The following is a 26,156-nucleotide window of genomic DNA, read 5'->3' as shown; positions in this document are numbered from 1 at the left end:
ATATATACTGTGTACACACACACATTTATATATACACTGTGTACACACACATTTATATATACACTGTGTACACACACACACATTTATATATACACTGTGTACACACACACATTTATATATACTGTGTACACACACACACACATTTATATATACACTGTGTACACACACACACATTTATATATATACTGTGTACACACACACACACACATTTATATATATACTGTGTACACACACACATTTATATATACTGTGTACACACACATTTATATATATACTGTGTACACACACACATTTATATATACTGTGTACACACACACACACATTTATATATACACTGTGTACACACACACACATTTATATATATACTGTGTACACACACACATTTATATATACACTGTGTACACACACACACACATTTATATATATACTGTGTACACACACACATTTATATATACACTGTGTACACACACACACATTTATATATATATACTGTGTACACACACAAATTTATATATACACTGTGTACACACACACACATTTATATATATACTGTGTACACACACACATTTATATATACACTGTGTACACACACACACATTTATATATATACTGTGTACACACACACATTTATATATACACTGTGTACACACACACACATTTATATATATATATACTGTGTACACACACACATTTATATATACACTGTGTACACACACACACACATTTATATATACACTGTGTACACACACACACATTTATATATATACTGTGTACACACACACACATTTATATATACACTGTGTACACACACACACATTTATATATATACTGTGTACACACACACACATTTATATATATACTGTGTACACACACACACATTTATATATACACTGTGTACACACACACATTTATATATACACACACACACATTTATATATACACTGTGTACACACACACACACACACACATTTATATATACACTGTGTACACACACACATTTATATATATACTGTGTACACACACACACACACATTTATATATACACTGTGTACACACACACACACATTTATATATACACTGTGTACACACACACACATTTATATATATACTGTGTACACACACACACATTTATATATACACTGTGTACACACACACACATTTATATATATACTGTGTACACACACACACATTTATATATACACTGTGTACACACACACATTTATATATACACTGTGTACACACACACACACATTTATATATACACTGTGTACACACACATTTATATATATACTGTGTACACACACACACATTTATATATACACTGTGTACACACACACACACATTTATATATACACTGTGTACACACACACACATTTATATATACACTGTGTACACACACACACACATTTATATATATACTGTGTACACACACACACATTTATATATATACTGTGTACACACACACACATTTATATATACACTGTGTACACACATTTATATATACACTGTGTACACACACACATTTATATATATACTGTGTACACACACACACACATTTATATATACACTGTGTACACACACACACATTTATATATACACTGTGTACACACACACATTTATATATACACTGTGTACACACACACACACATTTATATATACACTGTGTACACACACATTTATATATACACTGTGTACACACACACACATTTATATATACACTGTGTACACACACACACATTTATATATACACTGTGTACACACACACACACATTTATATATACACTGTGTACACACACACACACATTTATATATACACTGTGTACACACACACACACATTTATATATACACTGTGTACACACACACACATTTATATATACACTGTGTACACACACACATTTATATATACACTGTGTACACACACACACATTTATATATACACTGTGTACACACACACATTTATATATACACTGTGTACACACATACACTATTTTCATGTGAATATATCCAGAATCATCTTATTTCTAATTTGACATGTGATTGTTATGGTTACTATGATCAGTGGTAGGACTCTAGATTGGGGGTTTGGGTAATTTAGCGCCGGGGTACGTCGGTACGGCGCAGCACGCACATGTACATGTAAACATTTCAGCCTTTGATTCAAATCCAGAGCGTTGGAGAATAGAGAGGAAGAAAAGCCTGGAAATAAAGCCTGAAATGTCTCTTTTCACTGTGCCGGTCGCCCCTGTTGATCTTAGAGCATCTACTGGTTGGTGGCGTCGGCCTCTGTTGATTTAATTATGATATCAAAGTGCTTTGTGGAGTTATAAGATCTTTTTTTTTTTGTTCGATATATGTGGGATGAAGCGGTGGTCTTCTTCATCAAACTGTGTCCTAGGTGGCAACTCCAAAAAAAAAAAAAAAAAAAAAAAAGGCAGAGCAGATGGGGGGTGGGTAATGAGCCGGGGCGAGGAAGGGTTAACGGCAGAACCTCCACACAAGGGGTTTTGAAGTCGATGACAATCTCAGCTTTGCATTAAATAACATCACTTCCACATGAGTTACTGCTAATACTGCTAGATTATCCGGCATGCAGGACCTTCCTTCCCGTCTTTTTAGATTAGCGTCCTACCTGGCTCTCTGAGGAGCTGCCATCGTCCCCTAGAAGCTCATTCCGCACTTCGTCACTGTAGGCGATCCGTGACCTTTTCTGCAAAACAAAACAAAAGGGGAGAATCAAAAAAAAAAAAAAAGAAAAGTGTTAGGAAAATAAATCTTGGAATTAAATGTGAAGAGGAGCAGGGTGTTCCCGACCCTGGAGGGCCCCCTAATGGAGGCCTATCTGATCCAATCTGAGAGATTGCGCCTGTCAGGAGCGGCCCGATTCATGTGTGTCCAGAAACAGCGGGACGATTTGGTGCTACAGAAGGCCGCGCGATTCAAAGCGATGCCTGCCAGCAATGCAACTGTTGTTGGTGCGATTGTTCAAAGCGCCGGCGCCTGCATAACAGCTTCCCCCAGAATATTAACCTCACGCCACACAAAGGATCGCTGCACTGTCCAGCCGGCCCGGTGCTGGAAGTGGCCTTGGCCAACCAGCCGAACTGGCACCGGAGACGGCATCGCTCAAAAAACTAACTTTCCAGAAACTGTTCTACTACAATCTAGTCACAAGCAAAGCTGCAGTGAGCTGTGCACCTCATACACACAGGAATATCCAAAAATCAAGCGGACACATCTACCGCAATGCAGACGGGCAGACACTGAACAAGCAGGGGCTGCAGACAGGGATGACCGGGAATGAAGCGTTGGCTGGGACTGGACTATAGGACATGGTGTAATCGAGTCTATTATTTCTACACACTGTTTTTCGGTGATTCCTTTGCATCCCCGTTCATACTGCACCCACACACAAATGATACACCATTTGAAAGGTAAACTTGCCCCCTTCAGCAAGAAAAATAGCCAAACAAACCACACATCCACAATTTGATCACAAAATACAGTTTAAACATTAATTTTCAAAAACCTACAGTGAGGAAAAATTACCTGCAGGTGGCACCAGAGTACCCCAAAGCACACTACCAACACATTTGTAAACACGAACTGCTTTTTCGCTCATTACTTCGCCCCACACACACACGATACACCATTTGAAAGGTAAACTTGCCCCCTTCAGCAAGAAAACAGCCAAACAAACCACACATCCACAATTTTAGCACTAAATACAGTTTAAACATTCATTTTCATAAACCTGCAGAAAGACACAATGACCTGCAGGTGGCACCTCAACCAGAAAACATTTTTTGGCCTCTACTTATCAAACCAATTTATTGTATTACCAATCTACATATATAAATACCTGTCTGTGTTCATCAGCTCATGAAATACATTTACATTTGACCAGCTTGCTTTTTCTGAAATTGCCTGCGCCCCCGACGACCAATGTGCGAAAGTTTTGCACGGGCCAAGTGCGTGTGTAACCTATATAGAAATGTAGTTACCGTTTATGATATGTAGCTTGTGTTGTGACATTAATCTGGGCCTTGTAGCCCCCGTGGACTGATACATTGTGGCACTGACAGTAAACACATGAGCAGTGATCTAAGGCTCCGGTACTATCAGGCAACATGAGACGTTTACCTGCGCAGGATTAATGCGGAGGTTGGGGGGAGGTACGCGAGCGGCGGTGTGATGTCTGCACCCCGTACCATCACATACTGGGGGCTGAGCCGTCGCTAGGCGAGATCTTACAAAATGGGAAATTAGAAAGCGGCGTTTTTATCTCTCCCAAGTCTGTAATCACGTTAAATAGAAGGAGTGAGCGGCAATATCTCGGTAATTACTTGTTTCTTTATTTTATTCCTGAAGATTAATAGGCGGCAGGAAAGAGAGCGAGCACGTGGGACATAATGAGCCGCCGCGCTCCGCTGACTGCAGGGAGGCAAATATCCCAAAATAACAGGGACAGCGGAGAGAGGTCCTACCGTCCCTGGGAAGATGGGGACCGGCGGAGATCAGGTCGTATCGTGCAACTTTTACATGACCGAAATCCCGTGGCTCTATTCCCCTCTGGACTACGGAGACGCAGCGGCGCAGCTCTCGTCAGCACCGGCAGAGTAATACGTGGCATCACTGTAAGACACCGGGGAGCGTGGCCACACCGGGATTACAGCAGATGGCACCCCCAATCAGGCGCAGGTAGAATGGTGCCATCCACGAGCTCGGACACTTTCTAACATCGACAGCATTCTGGCAAAAAAAAAAAGGAGCTTGAAATGTTACAAATTTATTTACAAAACTTTTAAATGCGCAAATAAGTTGCAGTTTTTAAGCCAAATTTGTCCGACAGCGGCAAGATTCTGAATACTGGGTTTAAAATGATAAGGAGAGACTGTGTCCGAGTCCGCTCGACAAACGCCGACATTCATGCCGTCACTGACGGGAGCACAGTTTCGCTCTGGTGCAGTATTTGGTCAAGTCTGGCAAGAAAAATGCTCGTCTGGATGATTGTGCTAATTTCAAGATCTCTGCTTGCTGTCAGCGAAGGAAACCTTCAATTGTTTACAGTCGTATGAGGATCACATAAATGCTCGATCACTAGGGACCTCTCCTCTAAGTCGTGAGCAGCGCGGCATCACTTGACCAGGACGTACACACAAATCAAGCGTATGTGCACCCCACGGCTTCCAACTCTAGAGGAATCGCAGACTTTTTAACCGCTCGAGTTTTCGCAGACGTATTTTCTATTATTTTTTTTTTTCTCAGTTCAACAACAAAAAAGATGTGAGAAGTTTCTGTAGCAAAAACGCTGTAAAAACGCTAAAAAAAAAAAAAACAAACGGAAATCCGAGTCTGGCAATGACTTGCAAAGCACAGAACAACTTCTGAGTGGAAGACGCCTGAAGAAAGGACCGGTCGCGGATTTTAGGACCGGTCACGGATTTTAGCCACTCGGCGTCTTTTGAAACCTGTAGTAGTTAAAAGAAGCTCAAAATACACTTTACCCAAAGACTAAGGAGAGAAATTAGTACCCAGGTAAGTATGTATAGCTCAACTCACAACGCTATTTAAGAAAAAAAACTACTTGAAAAATTATATAGAAAAATAAATATCAACAGTTCATTCAATATAACAAATATTCATTTTATTAAATAAGGACAAAGTTATGATAAAACATTTGACAAGACATAATGAATGGGAGAGATGTAATAAAAACCAAGCGGAGCGGGTCAGCACATACAGCACGATTAATATTAACCGTAGATCAAACGTAAACACTAGCGATGGGAAGCTGCGGCACGGACACAAGAAAGGGGACAGGAAAATATATGGAATCCCCTAAAAAAGTATATCAGTGCGACACAGAAGGTACATTCTTATCTGACAACAGTGCAAGTCATAGTCATTAATTCCATTATTAGTCTACTCAGAAGTTCTTGTCACAGGTGCAAACAGCAGCAATCAGAACTCTGTATCGGCACTTTATAGACTCCTTAGGCCTGTTTCACACATCCGTTTGTCACCATCAGTCAAAATCCGCCGATTTGCAAAAAAAAAAAAAACGGATCCACCATTTATGTTGGCGGATCTGTTTTTTTCCCCATTGACTTTTATTATCGGTAGATTTTGACTGAGGATCGTCCGCTGCATCCGTATTTCTGCGGATCCGCCAACATTTTGGCGTCCGCTGAGATCACCGAACGGACAATGCAACGTTTTTTTGTTGTCCGGATCCGTATTTTCCTCTTTTGCTACATGTTTAACCCTAAATCCAATCTGGCTGCTGGATAAAATCTCTCTCTCTCCTACACTCACCGCGACATCGCCCGAGATCTCCCCTCCACTCACCGCCTCATCGCCCGAGATCTCCCCTCCACTCACCGCCCGACATCTCCCCTCCACTCACCGCCTCATCGCCCGAGATCTCCCCTCCACTCACCGCCTCATCGCCCGACATCTCCCCTCCACTCACCGCCTCATCGCCCGAGATCTCCCCTCCACTCACCGCCCGACATCTCCCCTCCACTCACCGCCTCATCGCCCGAGATCTCCCCTCCACTCACCGCCTCATCGCCCGACATCTCCCCTCCACTCACCGCCTCATCGCCCGAGATCTCCCCTCCACTCACCGCCCGACATCTCCCCTCCACTCACCGCCTCATCGCCCGACATCTCCCCTCCACTCACCGCCTCACCGCCCGACATCTCCCCTCCACTCACCGCCTCATCGCCCGACATCTCCCCTCCACTCACCGCCTCACCGCCCGACATCTCCCCTCCACTCACCGCCTCATCGCCCGAGATCTCCCCTCCACTCACCGCCTCATCGCCCGAGATCTCCCCTCCACTCACCGCCTCATCGCCCGACATCTCCCCTCCACTCACCGCCTCATCGCCCGACATCTCCCCTCCACTCACCGCCTCACCACCCGACATCTCCCCTCCACTCACCGCCTCATCGCCCGACATCTCCCCTCCACTCACCGCCACATGGTGATATTCTGATTGTGTGAGAAGCTCCTGTATCACTGTTATCTGTGGTGTTACATAGGACTGCAGGTGACATCTATTTCATTATCTGTACTCAGAGCATTATCACTGTGTTATATGTGTTGTTACATAGGACTGCAGGTGATATCTACTACATTATCTATATTCACAGAGTTATCACTGTGCTATCTGTGGTGTTACATAGGACTGCAGGTGACATCTACTACATTATCTGTACTCAGTTATCACTGTTATCTGTGGTGTTACATAGGACTGCAGGTGACATCTTGTATAATATCTGTACTCAGAGAGTTATCACTGTGTTGTCTGTGGTGTTACACAGGACTGCAGGTGACATCTACTACATTATCTGTACTCAGGGAGTTATCGCTGTGTTATCTGTGGTGTTACTCAGGACTGCAGGTGACATCTACTACATTATCTGTACTCAGAGTTATCACTGTTATCTGTGGTGTTACATAGGACTGCAGGTGACATCTACTACATTATCTGTACTCAGAGACTTATCACTGTTATCTGTGGTGTTACATAGGACTGCAGGTGACATCTTGTATAATATCTGTACTCAGAGAGTTATCACTGTGTTATCTGTGCTGTTACACAGGACTGCAGGTGATAACTATTACATTATCTGTACTCCGATAGCCATCACTGAATTATCTGAGCAGTTACATAGGACTGCAGGAGGCTCGGAGAGTGGTCTTCGTGGTGCTGATATCGTGCTCGGTGACACCCCAGATTACATATAATACATCATTATCGCTATACACGTTGCACTAAGGGGATCAGACTACAATTTTGCAGCTATAATTGGAGAACTGAGCGTCTTTCTGCTGATGACACCGGATTTCTTCCCGGATTCCTCGCCGTTCCCTTACACCCCTCGTACATATACGTGTTGCATTCCTGCACGGCTAAGTTAAAGGGACAATGGCGCGTTTTTAAAGCGGCGTCTCCTGCAGCCCATTTCCCACTAACTGTTCCGGGGCGCGTATATTAAAGGATATGAAACCCTTTAAACAGGCGCGAGAATCAGAGGCGTCTTTAATTATTCATTTCATCACTATGGGAGACTAAAACACTCGGCAGCATGCGAGAATATCATATGGAGACTGTTTTTGTTTTCTGCCTATTCTCCAAAAAGCTAACAAATTGGCAGAGACTACTCAATTATATGACTCCATTTCATTTTTTGTTTTGTTTCTCCAACATCAAAGAGAACAGAGAAATTATAGCGGCATTCCCGGGTCAATAAAAGGTAATCAGCCGGAGTGTTCTCCGCCACAATAAAGATAATAGCTCTGCTGCGGAAAATGAACTTCTTACACGGCCCGAAGGGTCTCGTCTGAGGACGCAGAAACTAGAGGGGCGCAAATTAGTCAGGATCGGACCCCGGACACTGCCAGGAGGAAGTCGCTGACCCCGGTGTATGGGGACAGTGGAAGAATGGCAAACAGCGGGGAAGACGGGGAGGAATGGACTTCTCACTGGGGAAAAGAAAAACACAATGATTGATTCCGAGATATTGACTCCCCCATAACAACATACTGCATGTGCAGATGTAGGATGACGAGCAGATTATGTATACAGTGGATATAAAAAGTCTACACGCCTCTGGGAAAATCCCAGGTTGTTGTCATATTACAAAAAAAAAAAAAAAGAGTGCAACTAAGAAGAATCATTTCAGACCTTTATCCTCCTTTAATGTCTCAAATAATCTGTACATATCCAATGAGAAATAAACTGGGTGGAAAAAGAAAATAGAGAAGTGAAACAATGAGGTAGCATAAATCTGCACGCCCTTGGTGCAGTTCCCTGTGAATTTCTGGCAGAATTCAGTCTTTTGGGGGCAGGATCAATCAGCGCAGCACATCAAGAATTGTCAATCTTTGCTCGCTCCTCTGTGCAGATTGTGGGGGCATCTCCTGTGTACAGCGCCCTCTTCAGGTGACCACAGAATGCCCCTTGGTTCAGGTCTGGACTCGATCGCTCCAGAACTTCCATCTTCTTCTGGAGAGGCCGGTCTTTGGCTGATCTGTAGTTCAATTAGGGTAGTTGTCACTGAAAGGTGAAATTCATCCTCATATTCTGCTTTTTAGCAGAGGCCCAGAAAGTTCTTATGTAAGATTGACTGATTGTTCTGTCCATAATCGCCTCCACCTTGTCTAAAGTCTCAGCTGCCGAAAAACAGCCTAAAAGCACAATGCTGCCCCCACCATGCCCCACTGTGGGAATGATCTTCTGGTGATATAATGCTGCCCCCACCATGCCTCACTGTGGGAATGACGATCTTCTGGTGATATTCTGTGTTTGCTTTGCGCCTTATGGAATTATGGTCACAAAGTTCCTCCTCGGTCTCATCAGACAAAACACATTTCTGCAAATGGCTGACGTGATGGAAATTTTGATAAAACATTGCTGCAGTTGGATGATTCTCTTTGTAAGAAAAGGCTTCCATCTTGCTTCCTGTACCCAGAGGCCAGAGATAGGAAGAACACAGGAGATTGAGGTCACATGCAGGACACAACCAGGACTGGACAAAAATCCCTGCAGCTCTTTTAATGTTGTTGTCAGTCTCTTGCAGCGTCCTGGGACAATTTTGCTTTTGACTTTTTCATCTGCACATCTGCCTTCTTGAGCAGGAGGACCTTGCGGTTACTGCAGGATTTTTAACCTTTACAGCGTAATGTGTTACCAATGGATTTCTTGGTGACTTTGGTCCCAGCTGTTTTGAGATCATTAAGAGGTTCCCCCAGTGTAGTTTTAGGCTGATCTGTCACCTTCCTTATGATCAAGGATACCCCACGAGGTGAGAATTTGCATGGTGCCCCAGATCGATGTCGATTGACAGTCATTTTGTATTTCTTCTATTTTCTTACTATTGCACCAACAGTTGTCTCCTTTTCTCCCAGCGTCATATGGTTTTGTAGCCAATTCCAGCTTTGTGCAGGTCTATGATCTTGTCCTTGACATCCTTACAAAGCTCTTTGGTCTTGCCCATATTGTAGAGGTTAGAGCCTGACTGATTGAGTCTGTGGACAGGAGTCTATTATAAAGGTGACTATGTAAGTCCGCTGTCTGTAATGCAGGTAAGGAGTTGATTAGGAGCATCTAACTGGTCTGTAGGAGCCAGAACTCTTAATGGTTGGTAGGGGATCAAATACTTATTTCTCACTGCAAAATGCAAATAAACTTATATAATTTATACAATGTGATTTTCTGGATTTTATTTTTGATATTCTCTCTCTCAATGTTAAAATTAACCTGCCCTTAAAATTATAGACTGCTCATGTCTTTGTCAGTGGGCAAACTTACAAAATCAGCAAGGGATCAAATACTTATTTCCTTCACTGTACGTCTTTTATCTGTGATTATCTCATGTACTATTTATGGGTTATGGGCATATTCACATGTCCGTGTTTTCTTGCGGACCGTGTATGGGCAGGAATCACAGTGACGCATCACAGGTGAAAAATATCAACTAAGGATCAGTGACGGACGGCAGACGGATATCATGAGAGCACAATCCGGGTGATGTCGCTGCAGCGGAGAAGAGGAGCCGCCATTGATTTATCTGTACGAGAAAATCGCTGCTGAAACTGATGGTGAAGACGGACAACGACCCAACACTGATCACACGCGGTCAAACACCGACTATTATGTGTCATGAGGGTAAATGTGATCGACTGATTCTGAGCATAACCCCGATTATAGGAGGGTGCTCACACTTATGCAACCACGTTAATGAAATTCTTTACCTTTCTTGTTCTACCTGAAATGATTTCAGTTTGTTTCTCACTGGATTTGTACAGCGTATGGGCGACATTAAAGGGGGAAAAGTTATGAAATTATTCTTCTCAGTGGGCTTATTTACAAGACAAAAGCAAGGGATATTACCAGGGGCGTGTAGACTTTGTTTTTATATCCACTGTGCAAGTGAGTGTGTATGCACAGATGGAGGCTAACACGTGTTTGTGGATATGTGTATTGATGGAAACTGCGTGGATGTGTAGTGTGCACCTTTAACCCCTGTGTGTGAGTGTATGGGGGCTGTGTGTATACATGTAAATGATTGTTCATCTCCATGTACATTTATGCCTATATATAAATGGCAGCAGGGGCCGTCTACAGACAGGTGGACATCTGTGCTCGGGTGGAAAGATTTTCATATTTATCTGTGTGTATAGATATACATGTATAGATTTATTATTTTTATTAAAAAAAATACACACAAATAAATATATATACAGACATGTGTGCCTCTATGACCTCCCTACAACACCTGGGCATGCTCGTGATGAGGCAGCGGATGGTCTCCTGAGGAACGAACGTGACGTTGGTGAATGGAGCGAGAATTGTTGTCCCAGATGTGCTCAATCGGATTCAGGTCTGGGGAACGAGAGGGCCAGTCCATAGCTTCAATGCCTTCATCTTGCAGGATCTGCTGACACACTCCAGCCACATGAGGTCTGGCATTGTCTGCATTAGGAGGAACCCAGGGCCCACCGCACCAGCATATGGTCTCACAAGGGGTCTGAGGATCTCATCTCGGGACCTTCGGCACCTAACTGAAGTCAGGCTACCTCTGGCGAGCACATGGAGGGCTTTCCAGCCATTCAAAAAAATGCCATCCCAAACCATTACTGACCCACTGCCAAACTGGTCATGCTGAAGGATGTTGCAGACATCAAATCGCTCTCCACGGCATCTCCAGACTCTGTAACGACTGTCAAATGTGCTCAGTGTGAACCTGGTTTCATCTGTGAAGAGCACAGGGCGCCAGTTGCGAATTTGCCAATCCTGGCGTTCTGTGGCAAATGCCAAGCGTCCTGCACGGTGTTGGGCTGTGAGCACAACCGCTATCTGTGGATGTCGGGCACTCAGACCATCTTCATGGAGTCGGTTTCTAAACGTTTGTGCAGACACATGCACATTTGTGGCCTGCTGGAGGTCATTTTACAGTGCAACGGCAGTGCTCCTCCTGTTCCTCCTTGCACAGAGGCTGAGATAGCGGTCCTGCTGCTGGGTTGTTGCCCTCCTACGGCCCCCTCCACGTCTCCCGATGTACTGGCCTGTCTCCTGGTAGCGCCTCCAGCCTCTGGACACTACGCTGACAGACACAGCAAACCTTCTTGCCACAGCTCGCATTGATGTGCCTTCCTGGATGAGCTGCACTATCTGAGCCACTTGTGTGGGTTGTAGAGTCTGTCTCATGCTACCACGAGTTTGAAAGCACAACCAACATTCAAAAGTGATGAAAACATCAGCCAGAAAGCATTGGTACTGAGATGTGGTCTGTGGTCCCCACCTGCAGAACCACTCCTTTATTGAGGGTGTCTTGATAATTGCCAATAATTTCCATCTGTTGTCTATTCCATTTACACAACAGCATGTGAAATTGATTGTCACTCAGTGTTACTTCCTAAGTGGACAGTTTGATTTCACAGAAGTTTGATTTATATGGAGTTATATTCTGTTGTTTAAGTGTTCCTTTTATTTTTTTGAGCAGTGTACACATACATATACACACACACACACACACACACACACACACACACACACACACACACACCCACCCACAGTTGTACTCAAAAGCTTACATACCCCGGCAGAGTTTTTGCTTTCTTGGCCTTTTTTCAGAGAATATGAATGATAACACCAAACCTTTTTCTCATGGTTAGTGGTTGGGTGAAACCATTTATTGTCAAACTACTGTGTTCTCTCTTTTTAAATCATAATGACAATCCAAAACATTCAAATGACCCTGATCAAAAGTTCACATACCCTAGCGATTTTGACCTGATAACATGAACAGAATTTGTCATAAATGGGTTTGAATGGCTTCTACAGGTAACATCCTCACCTGTGACCTGTAATCAGTGTGTGTGCATAAAAGCTGATTGAGTTTCTGGGATCCAGACAGATTCTTGCATTTTTCATCCAGCCACTGACGTTTCTGGATTGTGAGTCATGGGGAAAGCAAAATAATTGTCAACGGATCTATGGGAAAGTAAGTTTAACTGTATAAAACAGGAAAGGGATACAAAAAGATATCCAAGGAATTGATAATGCCAGTCAGCAGCGTTCAAACTGTGATTAACAAATGGAAAATCAGGGGCCCTGTAAAAAAAAAAAAACCACGGTCAGGTAGACCAACAAGAATGTCATCCAGAACTGCCAGGAAAATTGTTTGGGATGCAAAGAAAAACCCACAAATAACATCAGCTGAAATACTGGACTCTCTGAAAACTAGTGGTGTGGCTGCTTCAAGATGCACAATAAGGAGGCACTTGAAGAAAAATGTGCTGCATGGTCGAGACACCAGAAGAAAGCCATTACTGCACAAATGCCACAAAGTATTTCTTGTACAATACACAACACAGCACAGAGACAAGCCTCAAAACTTCTGGAATAAGGTAATTTGGAATGATGAAACCAAAACTGAACTTTTTGGCCACAACCATAAACTTTACATTTGGAGAGAGGTCAACAAGGCCAATGATGAAAGGAACACCATTCCTACTGTAAAGCACAGAGGTGGATTGCTGATGTTTTGGGGAAGTGTGAACTACAATGGTACAGGAAACTTGGTCAAAGTTGAAGGAAAAATGAATGCAGCACGTTATCAGCAAATACCGAAGGCAAATTTGCAATCATCAGCCCGGAAGCTGCGCATGGGACGTACTTGGACGTTCCAACATGATAACGATCCAAAACACAAGGCCAAGTCAACCTGTCATTGGCTACAGCAGAACAAAATGAATGTTCTGGAGTGTCCATCTCAGTCTCCTGAGCGCAATATCATTGAGCCACTCTGGGGAGATCTCAAGCGCGCAGTTCATGCTAGACAGCCCAGGAATTTACAGGAATTGGAGGCTTTTTGACAAGAAGAGTGGGCAGCTTTACCATATGAGGAAATAAAGAACCTCATCCACAACTACCACAAAAGACTTCAAGCTGTCAATGATGTTATAGGTCATTTGGATATTTTGGGTTGTCATTATGATTTAAAAAGAGAAAACACAGTAGTTTGACAATAAATGGCTTCACCAACCACCACTAACTATGAGTGGAGAAAAATTTTTGGTGTTATCATTCATATTCTCTGAAAAAAGTCCAAGAAAGCAAAAATTCTGCCAGGGTATGTAAACTTTTGAACACAACTGTAAATACACAGACACAAGCACATATAAACATCCTGACAAGATCTCCTTCTCTACTCCAATCTTATCTCCTCTTCCCGCAATAGCATACAAGATTTCTCCTGTACATCCCAACTATTATGGAACTGTGTACCCCAACATATCAGACTCTCACCTATAAGGGAAACTTTCAAAAGGAACCTGAAGACCGACCTCTTCCGACAAGCCTACAACCTGCAGTAACCACCGATCCACCAAACCGCTGCACGACCAGCTCTACCATCACCTACTGTATCCTCACCCATCCCTTGTAGATTGTGAGCCCTCGCGGGCAGGGTCCTCTCTCCTCCTGGACCAGTCACTGACTGGTTTTGGTCAAGATTATTGTATTTGATTTTATTACGTATACCCCTCCTCACATGTAAAGCGCCTTGGAAAAATTGGTGCTATAATAATAAATACGGTATTTATAATACTATACAGACAGACACCCAAGTTGAGGTTTTTTTAGGCCTTTCTGGAGTCATCGTGCGTTAGTTCCGACCTCGCGCTCTCCTCACATAAAGGCTGCGGCCACTCGCAGGTTCTTGTGTGGATGAGGTTCTTGTTTTCCAGGTGTTTAGTATGGAGAGTAAAGCCCACATACAGTGCCTACAAGTAGTATTCAACCCCCTGCAGATTTAGCAGGTTTACACATTCGGAATTAACTTGGCATTGTGACATTTGGACTGTAGATCAGCCTGGAAGTGTGAAATGCACTGCAGCAAAAAAGAATGTTATTTCTTTGTTTAATTTTTTTTTAAATTGTGAAAAGTTTATTCAGAGGGTCATTTATTATTCAACCCCTCAAACCACCAGAATTCTGTTTGGTTCCCCTAAAGTATTAAGAAGTATTTCAGGCACAAAGAACAATGAGCTTCACATGTTTGGATTAATTATCTCTTTTTCCAGCCTTTTCTGACTATTTAAGTCCCTCCCCAAACTTGTGAACAGCACTCATACATGGTCAACATGGGAAAGACAAAGGAGCATTCCAAGGCCATCAGAGACAAGATCGTGGAGGGTCACAAGGCTGGCAAGGGGTACAAAACCCTTTCCAAGGAGTTGGGCCTACCTGTCTCCACTGTTGGGAGCATCATCCGGAAGTGGAAGGCTTATGGAACTACTGTTAGCCTTCCACGGCCTGGACAGCCTTTGAAAGTTTCCTCCCGTGCCGAGGCCAGGCTTGTCCGAAGAGTCAAGGCTAACCCAAGGACAACAAGGAAGGAGCTCCGGGAAGATCTCATGGCAGTGGGGACATTGGTTTCAGTCAATACCATAAGTAACGTACTCCACCGCAATGGTCTCCGTTCCAGACGAGCCCGCATGGTACCTTTACTTTCAAAGCGTCATGTCAAGGCTTGTCTTCAGTTTGCTCATGATCACTTGGAGGACTCTGAGACAGACTGGTTCAAGGTTCTCTGGTCTGATGAGACCAAGATCGAGATCTTTGGTGCCAACCACACACGTGACGTTTGGAGAATGGATTGCACTGCATACGACCCCAAGAATACCATCCCTACAGTCAAGCATGGTGGTGGCAGCATCATGCTGTGGGGCTGTTTCTCAGCCAAGGGGCCTGGCCATCTGGTCCGCATCCATGGGAAGATGGATAGCACGGCCTACCTGGAGATTTTGGCCAAGAACCTCCGCTCCTCCATCAAGGATCTTAAGATGGGTTGTCATTTCATCTCCCAATAAGACAACGACCCAAAGCACACAGGCAAGAAAACCAAGGCCTGGTTCAAGAGGCAAAAAATCAAGGTGTTGGAGTGGCCTAGTCAGTCTCCTGACCTTAACCCAATTGAAAACTTGTGGAAGGAGCTCAAGATTAAAGTCCACATGAGACACCCAAAGAACCTAGATAACTTGGAGAAGATCTGCATGGAGGAGTGGGCCAAGATAACTCCAGAGACCTGTGCCGGCCTGATCAGGTCTTATAAAAGACGATTATTAGCTGTAATTGCAAACAAGGGTTATTCCACAAAATATTAAACCTAGGGGTTGAATAATAATTGACCCACACTTTTATGTTTAAAATTTATTAAAATTTAACTGAGCAACATAACTTTTTGGTTTGTAAGATTTATGCATCTGTTAATAAATCCTGCTCTTGTGTGAAGTTTGAAGGCTCTAACTTATTTGCATCTTATCAAACCTTATCAAACCTGCTAAATCTGCAGGGGGTCGAATACAACTTGTAGGCACTGTAGATCACCAGTAAATATAATAAGAAGAGGAACGTGAGTTATGTGCCGATGGGGGAAGAGTCCATGTGGCTGACCATCACCCGTCATGTGTGCAAGAGAGTTTTACTGAAAAGACGCTTAACCTAATGCAGGGAACATGAGACGGAGAGGAATCAGATTGTGATTAATATCTGTTAATAGGATATAATCTGTCATCATATGTCACACTGTATTCACCTGTACACTCTCTGTATAATACTATATACACAACAAACTGCCTTCACCCCCCCCCCCCCCCCCACCAGGGATGGTCTTTGCTGTCCTTCCTCATTCTCGGGTCGTGTGAGGGTTCTGCGCAGGATCTTAGTTGTTCCCGGCATTGCGCTTTTCTGGACAGAGAGCTCAGATGTTGCTCCTGGGGTCTGTTGTAGCCATTCTTCCAACTTAGGCCTGTTTCACACTTCCGTTTTTTGGCATCAGTCAAAACCCGCCGTTTTGACGGAATGACAGATCAATCGAAATTAGTGAAAAACGGATGCAAACGGATACAACTGATCCGTTTTTTTCGACTGATCCATCTAGCGGATCCGTTTAATCAGTTGCATCCGTTTTTTGAGGTTTTTCGGAATGTAAAGGAATATGGAGAGAGATTTTTTTTTTTGGTGCCAGAAAGCCTTTCAGGGTTAAATTAAAGGAACAGAAAGGAGAAAATGGAATCCGATGAGGGATCCGTTTTATGACGGACAGCAACGGATGAGCCGCCCATAGGCGTCCATTCTAGCTGACGACGGATGGCGACGGATCCGTGACTGTCCGCCTTTTTGACTGAGACAAAAAACGTTCCTAGGGACGTTTTTTCAACTCACGGACAGCTATTTTCTGACGGATCCGTTGTACGATGGACGAAACGGAAGGTCATCGGTCACAATCCATCACTAATACAAGTCTATGGGGAAACAAATGCATCCGCCAGGCAAATCCGTCAGATCCGTTTTTTTTCCCCAAATGGCGGGTTTTGACTAATGCCAAAAAACGGAAGTGTGAAACAGGCCTTAGGGGTCACTGCTCCAAGTGCTCCTATCACCACTGGAATCACTGTTTCCTTCACCTTCCACATCTCCAGTTCTTCTTTGAGGCCCTGGTATTTCTATAACTCTGGCAAAAATTAAGAGACCACCACATCCAATCCCTGTCATGGCAGCCCAATCTCCAGACCTGAACCCCACTGAGAACCTCTGGAATGTAATCAGGAGGAAGATGGAGAGTCACAAGCCATCAGACAAAGAAGAACTGCTGACGTGTGTGTACCAGGAGCGGCATAAGGTCACCCAAAAGCCGTGTGAGAGACTGGAGGAAAGCAGCCAAGACGCAGGAAAGCTGGGGTTAACAATCATGGGGATTCCACACAATATTGATCTCTGAACTCTTCCTGAGGTAAAACATTAGTATTGTTGTTTCTAAATGATTATGAACTTTTCTTTGCATTATTTGAAGTCTGAAAGCATTGGGTGTTTTGTTTTTTTGTTTTTTTTTAATTTTGAACATTTCTCCTTTTCAGAAAAAAAACAAAACAAAATTTATTGCTTGGAAAATTGGAGAAATGTTAGTAGTTTGTAGACTAAAAGAACAATTTACATTTTACTCAAAAATATACCTATAAAGAGAAAAATCAGACAAACTGAACATTTTTGCAGTGGTGTCTTAATTTTTGGGTGACCTTATGCCACTCCTGATACACACGTCAGCAGTTCTTCTTTGTCTGATGGCTTGTGACTCTCCATCTTCCTCTTGATTACATTCCAGAGGTTTTCGGTGGGGTTCAGGTCTGGAGATTGGGCGGCCATGACAGGGGTTGGATGTGGTGCTCCTTCATCCACACATTGATGACCTAGCTGTGTGGCATGGCGCATTGTCCTCAGAGTTGGGGAACATTGCCTGAGCAGAAGGAATCAGCTGTTTTTCCAGGACCACCTTTGTATGCGGCTTGATTCATACGTCCTTCACAAAGATTAACCTGCCCAATTCCAGCCTTGCTGAAGCCTCCCCAGATCATCACCGATCCGCCACCAAATTCCACAGTGGGTACAAGACACTGTGGCTTGTATTCCTCTCCAGGTCTCCGTCTAACCATTAGACGACCAGGTGTTGGGCAAAGCTGAAAGTTAGACTCCTCAGAGAAGATTACCTTACTCCAGTCCTCTATAGTCTAATCCTTAGGCCAAGTCCACACGTTGCGGATTCTTCTGCGGATCCGCAGCGTTTCTGGCCATGCGGGTACGCAACAGATTTAGCTGCGTTATACAGTACCATTGTTTTCAGTGGGAAACTGAAAAACGCTGTGCACATGCTGCGGAATTTTCCCACACGCATTTGCTGCGGTTTCAAATCAGCAGAAAGAATTGACATGCCAATTCTTTTTGCAGATTCCGCTGCGGTTTGCCATCTGTTCCACTGCAGAGGTGTGAAACCGTAGGGCTAATCCGCAGGTAAACTGCAGGTCTTTTGACCTGAAATTAACCTGCAGATTTTTACAAATCCGCGTGGAAAACAACAAAAACTACCTGTGCACATAGCCTTATGGTCTTTGTCAAACTTCAGCCCGGCTCTCCTTTGCTCCTCATTGATGAAAGGCTTTTTTCTAGCTTTACAAGACTTGAGCCCTACTTCTAGGAGCCTGTTACGAACTGTTCTTGCCCTGCACTTCACCCAAGCTGCCATTTGCTATTCCTTTTGTAGGTCACTTGATGTCATCCTGCGGTTGCTGAGTGACATTCGAACATTCGTTTTCGCCCTCTGCCGGTCTGTAACTTTGTTGTCCCCAGTGTCTGCTGCTTGACCTTGTTGTAATGCACTTCCGTTTTTGAAATTTTAAGGATGGAGTCAACATGGCGCTCACTGTATCCCTCTGCTGGTAAAGCCAGAATTGAGCCCTTTTTTTCCTCACTCAAGACTTTTCTTTTCAACTCCTTTGGCATGGTTAAAAGTTATTTTTCATTCCTATTACTTTTGGGATATTACTAGCACTTGTTTTGCCGTCCAGCTTGCCCTATTGCAGGAGGATTGTGAACACCACAGCAGGGTTTTTATACTTTCCTTCGTTAAATAAGATTTGGTTCAGGTGATCACCTAATCAGAAGCACATTAAGTAGAATGAGGAGGACTCGGGTTGGAATTCAGCTGACACTGGGATGGAGGAATGGCTGTCAGACATGGAGAGAAGCGGATTTTTATAAAACTGTGCAGTGGCCTCTTAATTTTTGCCAGAGCTGTATATAATGTATCCAATATATAGTCTAAGTAATGATGAATATAATACTGTATATAATAATGTATATAACGGATCATATATAAGTCCTGTATACAGTGATGTGTATAGTAATAATGGATATAATGGATCTTATATCAGCCCTGTATACAGTGATGTGTATAGTAATAATGGATATAATGGATCATATATCAGTCCTGTATACAGTGATGTGTATAGTAATAATGGATATAATGGATCTTATATCAGCCCTGTATACAGTGATGTGTATAGTAATAATGGATATAATGGATCATATATCAGTCCTGTATACAGTGATGTGTATAGTAATAATGGATATAATGGATCATATATCAGTCCTGTATACAGTGATGTGTATAGTAATAATGAATATTATATCAGCCCTGTATACAGTGATGTGTATAGTAATAATGGATATAATGGATCATATATCAGTCCTGTATACAGTGATGTGTATAGTAATAATGGATATAATGGATCATATATCAGTCCTGTATACAGTGATGTGTATAGTAATAATGGATATAATGGATCATATATCAGCCCTGTATACAGTGATGTGTATAATAATAATGGATATAATGGATCTTATATCAGCCCTGTATACAGTGATGTGTATAGTAATAATGGATATAATGGATCATATATCAGTCCTGTATACAGTGATATATATAGTAATAATGGATATAATGGATCATATATCAGTCCTGTATACAGTGATGTAAGATAACTCCGATGAACATAGCTGGAAAGGAAATTATGCACATAGAACAAAGAAAGAATCCCACATAACCTCCATGCAAAAGGACAACAAATGACCAACTGTACGACTATAGTCACAGACAAAAGAGAATCCAGTCATAAGGTCAAAGAATAAAAGAGATTTATTTATTCACAAAATGTTAAAAATTGTACAGACAAACAGGCAAACAGTGGGGCTAGAAGATAGAAAATAGCTGTTATAACCACATATATGAGGCCCAGGGTGGGTCTGTCAAGAATCAATATGCATAAACTTTATATAAAAGTATAGCACAACACTCCTGAAGCAAATAGCAAACATTTTACAAATCACCACAGCAAATATACCACGGTGAAGCAATAACACAGTGAGCTCATAGCGCTAATAGCGCACTATAGTAATGAAGAGTAAAGCAGATACCTGAAAAGGAGTGAAGCAGCCTTGCCAGACAGAGCTACCCGCCCCGACGCGCGTTTCGGCGTAGTCTATATGTGGAGGAAAACCTACGCGAATCTACCCCGTACATCATCTACTACCTCACTTACATCAGTGAGTGGACAGTCTGATGTGTCAGTGTCCTCTGGCAATCTACGTCTACGGGACCACTCTTACCATCCCAACAGGAGACAGATTCATCGTTCTGCATGGATAAAAGGGACAATAGGGTAATCAATCTAAGTCATTATAAATTGTCCCCTTCTGATATTTCACTCCTGGGCAGGGGCTTCTCCTTCTCACCTACCCCGGAGTTTGACACATTTGCCACGGTTAAAGATCTTAATCTCTTTGCTAGGTCATTACTGTTGAAGAGGCATTTTTCTAATAATGACAATAATATGCTTTTCCCCACAGAGGAGGAACAAGAAGCTTTGAGGGCCTTGGAGGAGCTGGCGGTGGAGCATGTCCATGAGGGAGGTAAGATTCCTCCCTCTATACGTCCACGATTCACGAAGTTCCCCCCCCTGGCCACATGTACGAATGTTGATCTTTTTGTCCAGGTGGTGACCCAGGAACTTTCTCAGATCCCGAGATTCTCTAAAGAGGATAACTTGAGTAGAGAAGAACTTGCCAGATTGAGGCACTTTCAATGTCTTCCTGATGTGGTGCTGAAGCCGGCTGACAAAGGTGGTAATGTCGTCCTGTGGCCCATTAAGCTTTATGAAAAGGAAGCTTATCGCCAGTTAAACAACAACATATGTTATAGAAAATTGTGATATAATCCCTTGAGTACCTTTTCTAATCAATTAGAAAACATCATAAAAAGGGCCACGCGGGATGACATTATCACCAAGGAGCTGGCTTCGGCACTACTAGTCAGTGAGCCTACTGTGGCCACCTTCTATTTACTTCCAAAAATTCATAAGGATCTGAGGGCGCCACCTGGTCGTCCTATTGTGTCAGGGAGGGGTAACTTCTTGGAGCATGTCAACCGTTGGATTGACTTCCACCTCCAGCCCCTTGTCACGGCTCTCCCCTCATATCTGAAAGATACTGGGGAACTTTTGCGCAAGGTCGATGGCCTATACCTTGAGGGTGAATCTCTGCTAGTTACAGCTGACGTGGAGTCCCTTTATATGAACATCAAACCTCAGGATGGCATTGCTACAGTACAATTCTTTCTGCAATCTTCTAATTTATCTACTGGTTTGAGGGGACTCCTACTCGAGCTGTTGGAGTTCACCCTCACACACAATTTCTTTGTGTTCAAGGGGTCCTTCTTCCTGCAGCTCCAGGGAACAGCCATGGGTGCGGCCTTTGTGCCGGCCTATGCTAATCTGTTCCTGGGGCTGTGGGAGAGGGACCTCTTCCTTTCGGGCCAGGTGTTGTTGATAGACCGCGTCCCATTCTGGACGCGGTATATCGATGACATCCTGTTCGTCTGGCAAGGTACGGCCATCGACCGTGCGCAATTTATTAAATGCCTCAACAACAGTGATATGAACATTACTTTGACCTGTGAATGGGACAATACTAGAATTAATTTTCTGGATGTCTCAATTTTAAAAGATAGCAGTGGCAATGTGAATACAGACATTTTCCGTAAGCCTACTTCAACCAACACATTACTACACGCTTCTTCGTGCCATCCGCGCCATATGGTCACCTCCATACCAGTGGGGCAGTTCCTCCGCCTCACACAGTTATGCTCTTCAGAGATGGATTTTGAGAGGTCGGTGGAGGAGCTGAAACTTCGGTTTTTGCAGCGTGGATACAGTAGGCGGATTATTAAGAAAGCCTATCATACGGCCAAGCATTCTACACACAATCATCTGTTATATGCAAAGCAGGCTAGGGAACCTGATAAAGTGAATCAATGTAGATTCATTACCACGTTTCATCCATATTCAGATCGTGTTAGATCTGCGCTAACAAAAGCATGGCCCATTCTACAGGTAAACCCTATAATTGGGAAATTTTTGCCCAAACGTCCACTTATTACGTTTAGACGTGCTAAGAACCTACGTGATCTCCTGACTAAGAGTCATCACGTGGGTCTGCACCACAGACATTTTTGGATAGTGCTCCGCTTGTGGGTGGTTGTACTCCTTGTGGCCGTTGTGTTGCATGCCCGAACGTGGATAGGTGTAATGAATTTTTTTTTAACTCCAGTGGTACTAGGAATTCTAAAATTAAGAAACGGATTACATGTACCACTAGGTATGTCATCTACTTTGCTACCTGTCCTTGTGGGCTAATTAATGTTGGGATGACAACCACACAACTAAAAGTCCGCATTAGAGAACATGTTTTGGGCATTTTGGCGGCCAACGGACACGACGAGACAACCACCCTCAAAACCATCCCCAAACATTTTAAACAATTTCATCATTGCAATAGTAGCCTTTTAAGAGTTCGGGGAATTGATGTGTTGGACATCAACATTAGGGGTGGTAACTTATCCAAACGCCTTGGTCAATTAGAATGTAGATGGATTTGGACTCTCAATACTGTCCAGCCATTGGGATTGAATGAAAACCTCAGCTTCTCGCCATTTCTCTAGCTATCGGCCCATTTTGTGCTGCTGTTTATCCGCATATAAACATTTTTATTTGGTTTTAATTGTTATATGTTTGTTTTTTAGATTGTACTTTATGGCTTACGGTTGATTATATCCGGATATCCTCAAGGACGTTCACCAATTCTCTGGCTTCCATCGCAATCGTTGCTCTGTCTGGTGTGTATGCCATTATTCTCCATTTCTACAGGGATATATATGCTTCCATCTATTTATGGCCTCCAATACGCCCCCTATTGTTTGTGGTTTTGATATGCACATATGCGAGTATATGTTTATGCTACATATGATTAAATAGAGTTATGCTAAAATGCGGCTTTGTAACATTATTGTTCCAATTTTGAGATACATACACCTATGTACATATTATTGTTTACTAAATTAAATTGGAGTATTTGGCTGTATTAGAATATTCTCTGTAATTTTTGTATGTATATCTATTTGGTTTTATCCATACTTTCTTGAGAGGTTTCCTGTATATTCTTGGTGGATTATTACATGATGGGTGACAATAGGCCTTCAATAATATGGCTATACGCGTATATATATTAGAGGCAGTTTTTTTGCTTATAATGGTATACCACGTAGCTGGCCTCTGACTGTGCATATATATGCTGTGGATTTGAGAAAAAAACAATATATTTTTCATTCATTATCATACTATGATGATGTACTTCCATCTTCCTTTGAGGAAGATGTGCCTAGTTCTACATATATATATACATTTTGGTTCCTTATTGATGGTCCAATTTGTATTATCTCTCCTTATATGCAGTTATTTAGTGGCCACGCTATGTATGGTGCACGTATGGTGTGCCTTAATGATTGCCCATTTATTTGCCAGTACTTATTATGGTGACCTTTGCATCTCATTGCTGCGCGCCTGCGCTCTGTTTTCGTGGTGTCGGCCGAGTCGTAGCTTGGCGGTGCGCTGACTTCCGGGTCACATGGGGCCCCACGTGACTCCGACTTTCAGCTGCCCGCGTGAGTGCGATCCGGCGGACGTGACGTCACCGGAGGGCTGCGCGGTTGTAATGGGGATGTCCGGGCACTCACTATTTAAGGACCATGTGTACAATCTAGACCTTACGCCCCTTGAGAAAGGTACGCCGAAACACGCGTCGGGGCGGGTAGCTCTGTCTGGCAAGGCTGCTTCACTCCTTTTCAGGTATCTGCTTTACTCTTCATTACTATAGTGCGCTATTAGCGCTATGAGCTCACTGTGTTATTGCTTCACCGTGGTATATTTGCTGTGGTGATTTGTAAAATGTTTGCTATTTGCTTCAGGAGTGTTGTGCTATACCTTTATATAAAGTTTATGCATATTGATTCTTGACAGACCCACCCTGGGCCTCATATATGTGGTTACAACATCTATTTTCTATCTTCTAGCCCCACTGTTTGCCTGTTTGTCTGTACAATTTTTAACATTTTGTGAATAAATAAATCTCTTTTATTCTTTGACCTTATGACTGGATTCTCTTTTGTCTCTGTATACAGTGATGTGTATAGTAATAATGGATATAACGGATCATATATCAGCCCTGTATACAGTGATGTGTATAATAATAATGTATATAATGGATTATATATCAGTCCTGTATACAGTGTTGTGTATAGTAATAATGGATTATATATCAGTCCTGTATACAACTCACATACAATACCTGTACAATATACGTACAACACACGCTCCGCTACCATCAACGAGTGCATGTAAATGGCGCATGCTGTGAATGACAGATGGCGGCAGATTTCCATGACCGCGCTGACGCAGTACTGATGATCGATAGCTACAGGTGAAGGCAGTTTTATGACGGAGATCACACTGGACGCCCCAATGGGGTAAGGTACTGAGCGGAGTAGCTGTAAGCTCTGCACAGTGCTGCAGACTATGCTGGTGATACAGATGGCGTACAGGTGAATACAGTGTGACATATGATGACAGATTATATCCTATTAACAGATGATAATCACAATCTGATTCCTCTCCGTCTCATGTTCCCTGCATTGGGATAAACGCCTTTTAGTTAAACCCTCTTGCACACATGACGGGTGATGGTCAGAGACATGGACTCTTCCCCCATCGGCACATAACTCACGTTCCTCTTCACATTATCATTACTGGTGATCTATGTGGGCTTTACTCTCCATACTAAACACCTGGAAAACAAGAACTTCATCCACACGAGAACCTGCGAGCGGCCGCAGCCTTTATGAGGAGAGCACGAGGTCAGAACTAACGCACGATGACTCCAGAAAGGAAACCTCCCCGATCCACAAGAAAGAATCCCCATCATCTCTCAATAGGAAAAGAAGAACTTTCTTGTGGATCCGAGGAGCCTCCAACCTGCTCAATTTTGCTAATCAAACTAGCTGACAGCCCAAACAAGCCGTCTAACACGGATAATTAAGAGAAATGGCGGAGGAGGGGGAGGCAGGAGGAGGGGGGGGCTGCGATTGTGAGAAGGATCCCGAGGTTCTCGCTTCATAACTATCAGCTGTATATAAATTTGTACTTAGACCAAAATGCAAGATGATGATTTCTGCTGGAAAGAAAATGTCACAGAAGCAGTTGCGGCTTGAAGGAACTCGATTCATAATGCATTTTATAAATAGTTAATGTCTCCCATACATAAGCCGGGGCTGCAAATCAAAAAATTGTCAACATTTTTAGTCCTAGTTGTCAGTTTTTGCTGTCGACTGGAGCTTTGTGTGTGTTTCTGAAGC

At 43.1% G+C, this 26,156-nt stretch overlaps 1 protein-coding gene across 6 annotated transcripts in view; it reads right to left on the bottom strand.

Annotated features, from left to right (window-relative positions):
- VTI1A (vesicle transport through interaction with t-SNAREs 1A) overlaps positions 1-26,156 on the bottom strand; it is a 475,911-nt gene that overhangs the window by 379,062 nt on the left and 70,693 nt on the right. For all 6 annotated transcript variants that reach the window (XM_073562138.1, XM_073562139.1, XM_073562142.1 and 3 more), the window contains exon 4: positions 2,631-2,708. In XM_073562138.1, the coding sequence (XP_073418239.1) occupies positions 2,631-2,708 (78 nt within the window). The remainder of the gene's footprint in view (positions 1-2,630; positions 2,709-26,156) is intronic.

Source organism: Dendrobates tinctorius, unplaced genomic scaffold (assembly GCF_039654945.1).
Source record: "Dendrobates tinctorius isolate UK_male_01 unplaced genomic scaffold, ASM3965494v1 ptg000341l, whole genome shotgun sequence".
NCBI lineage: Eukaryota > Metazoa > Chordata > Amphibia > Anura > Dendrobatidae > Dendrobates > Dendrobates tinctorius.
This window is presented reverse-complemented; position numbering and strand designations above follow the sequence as displayed.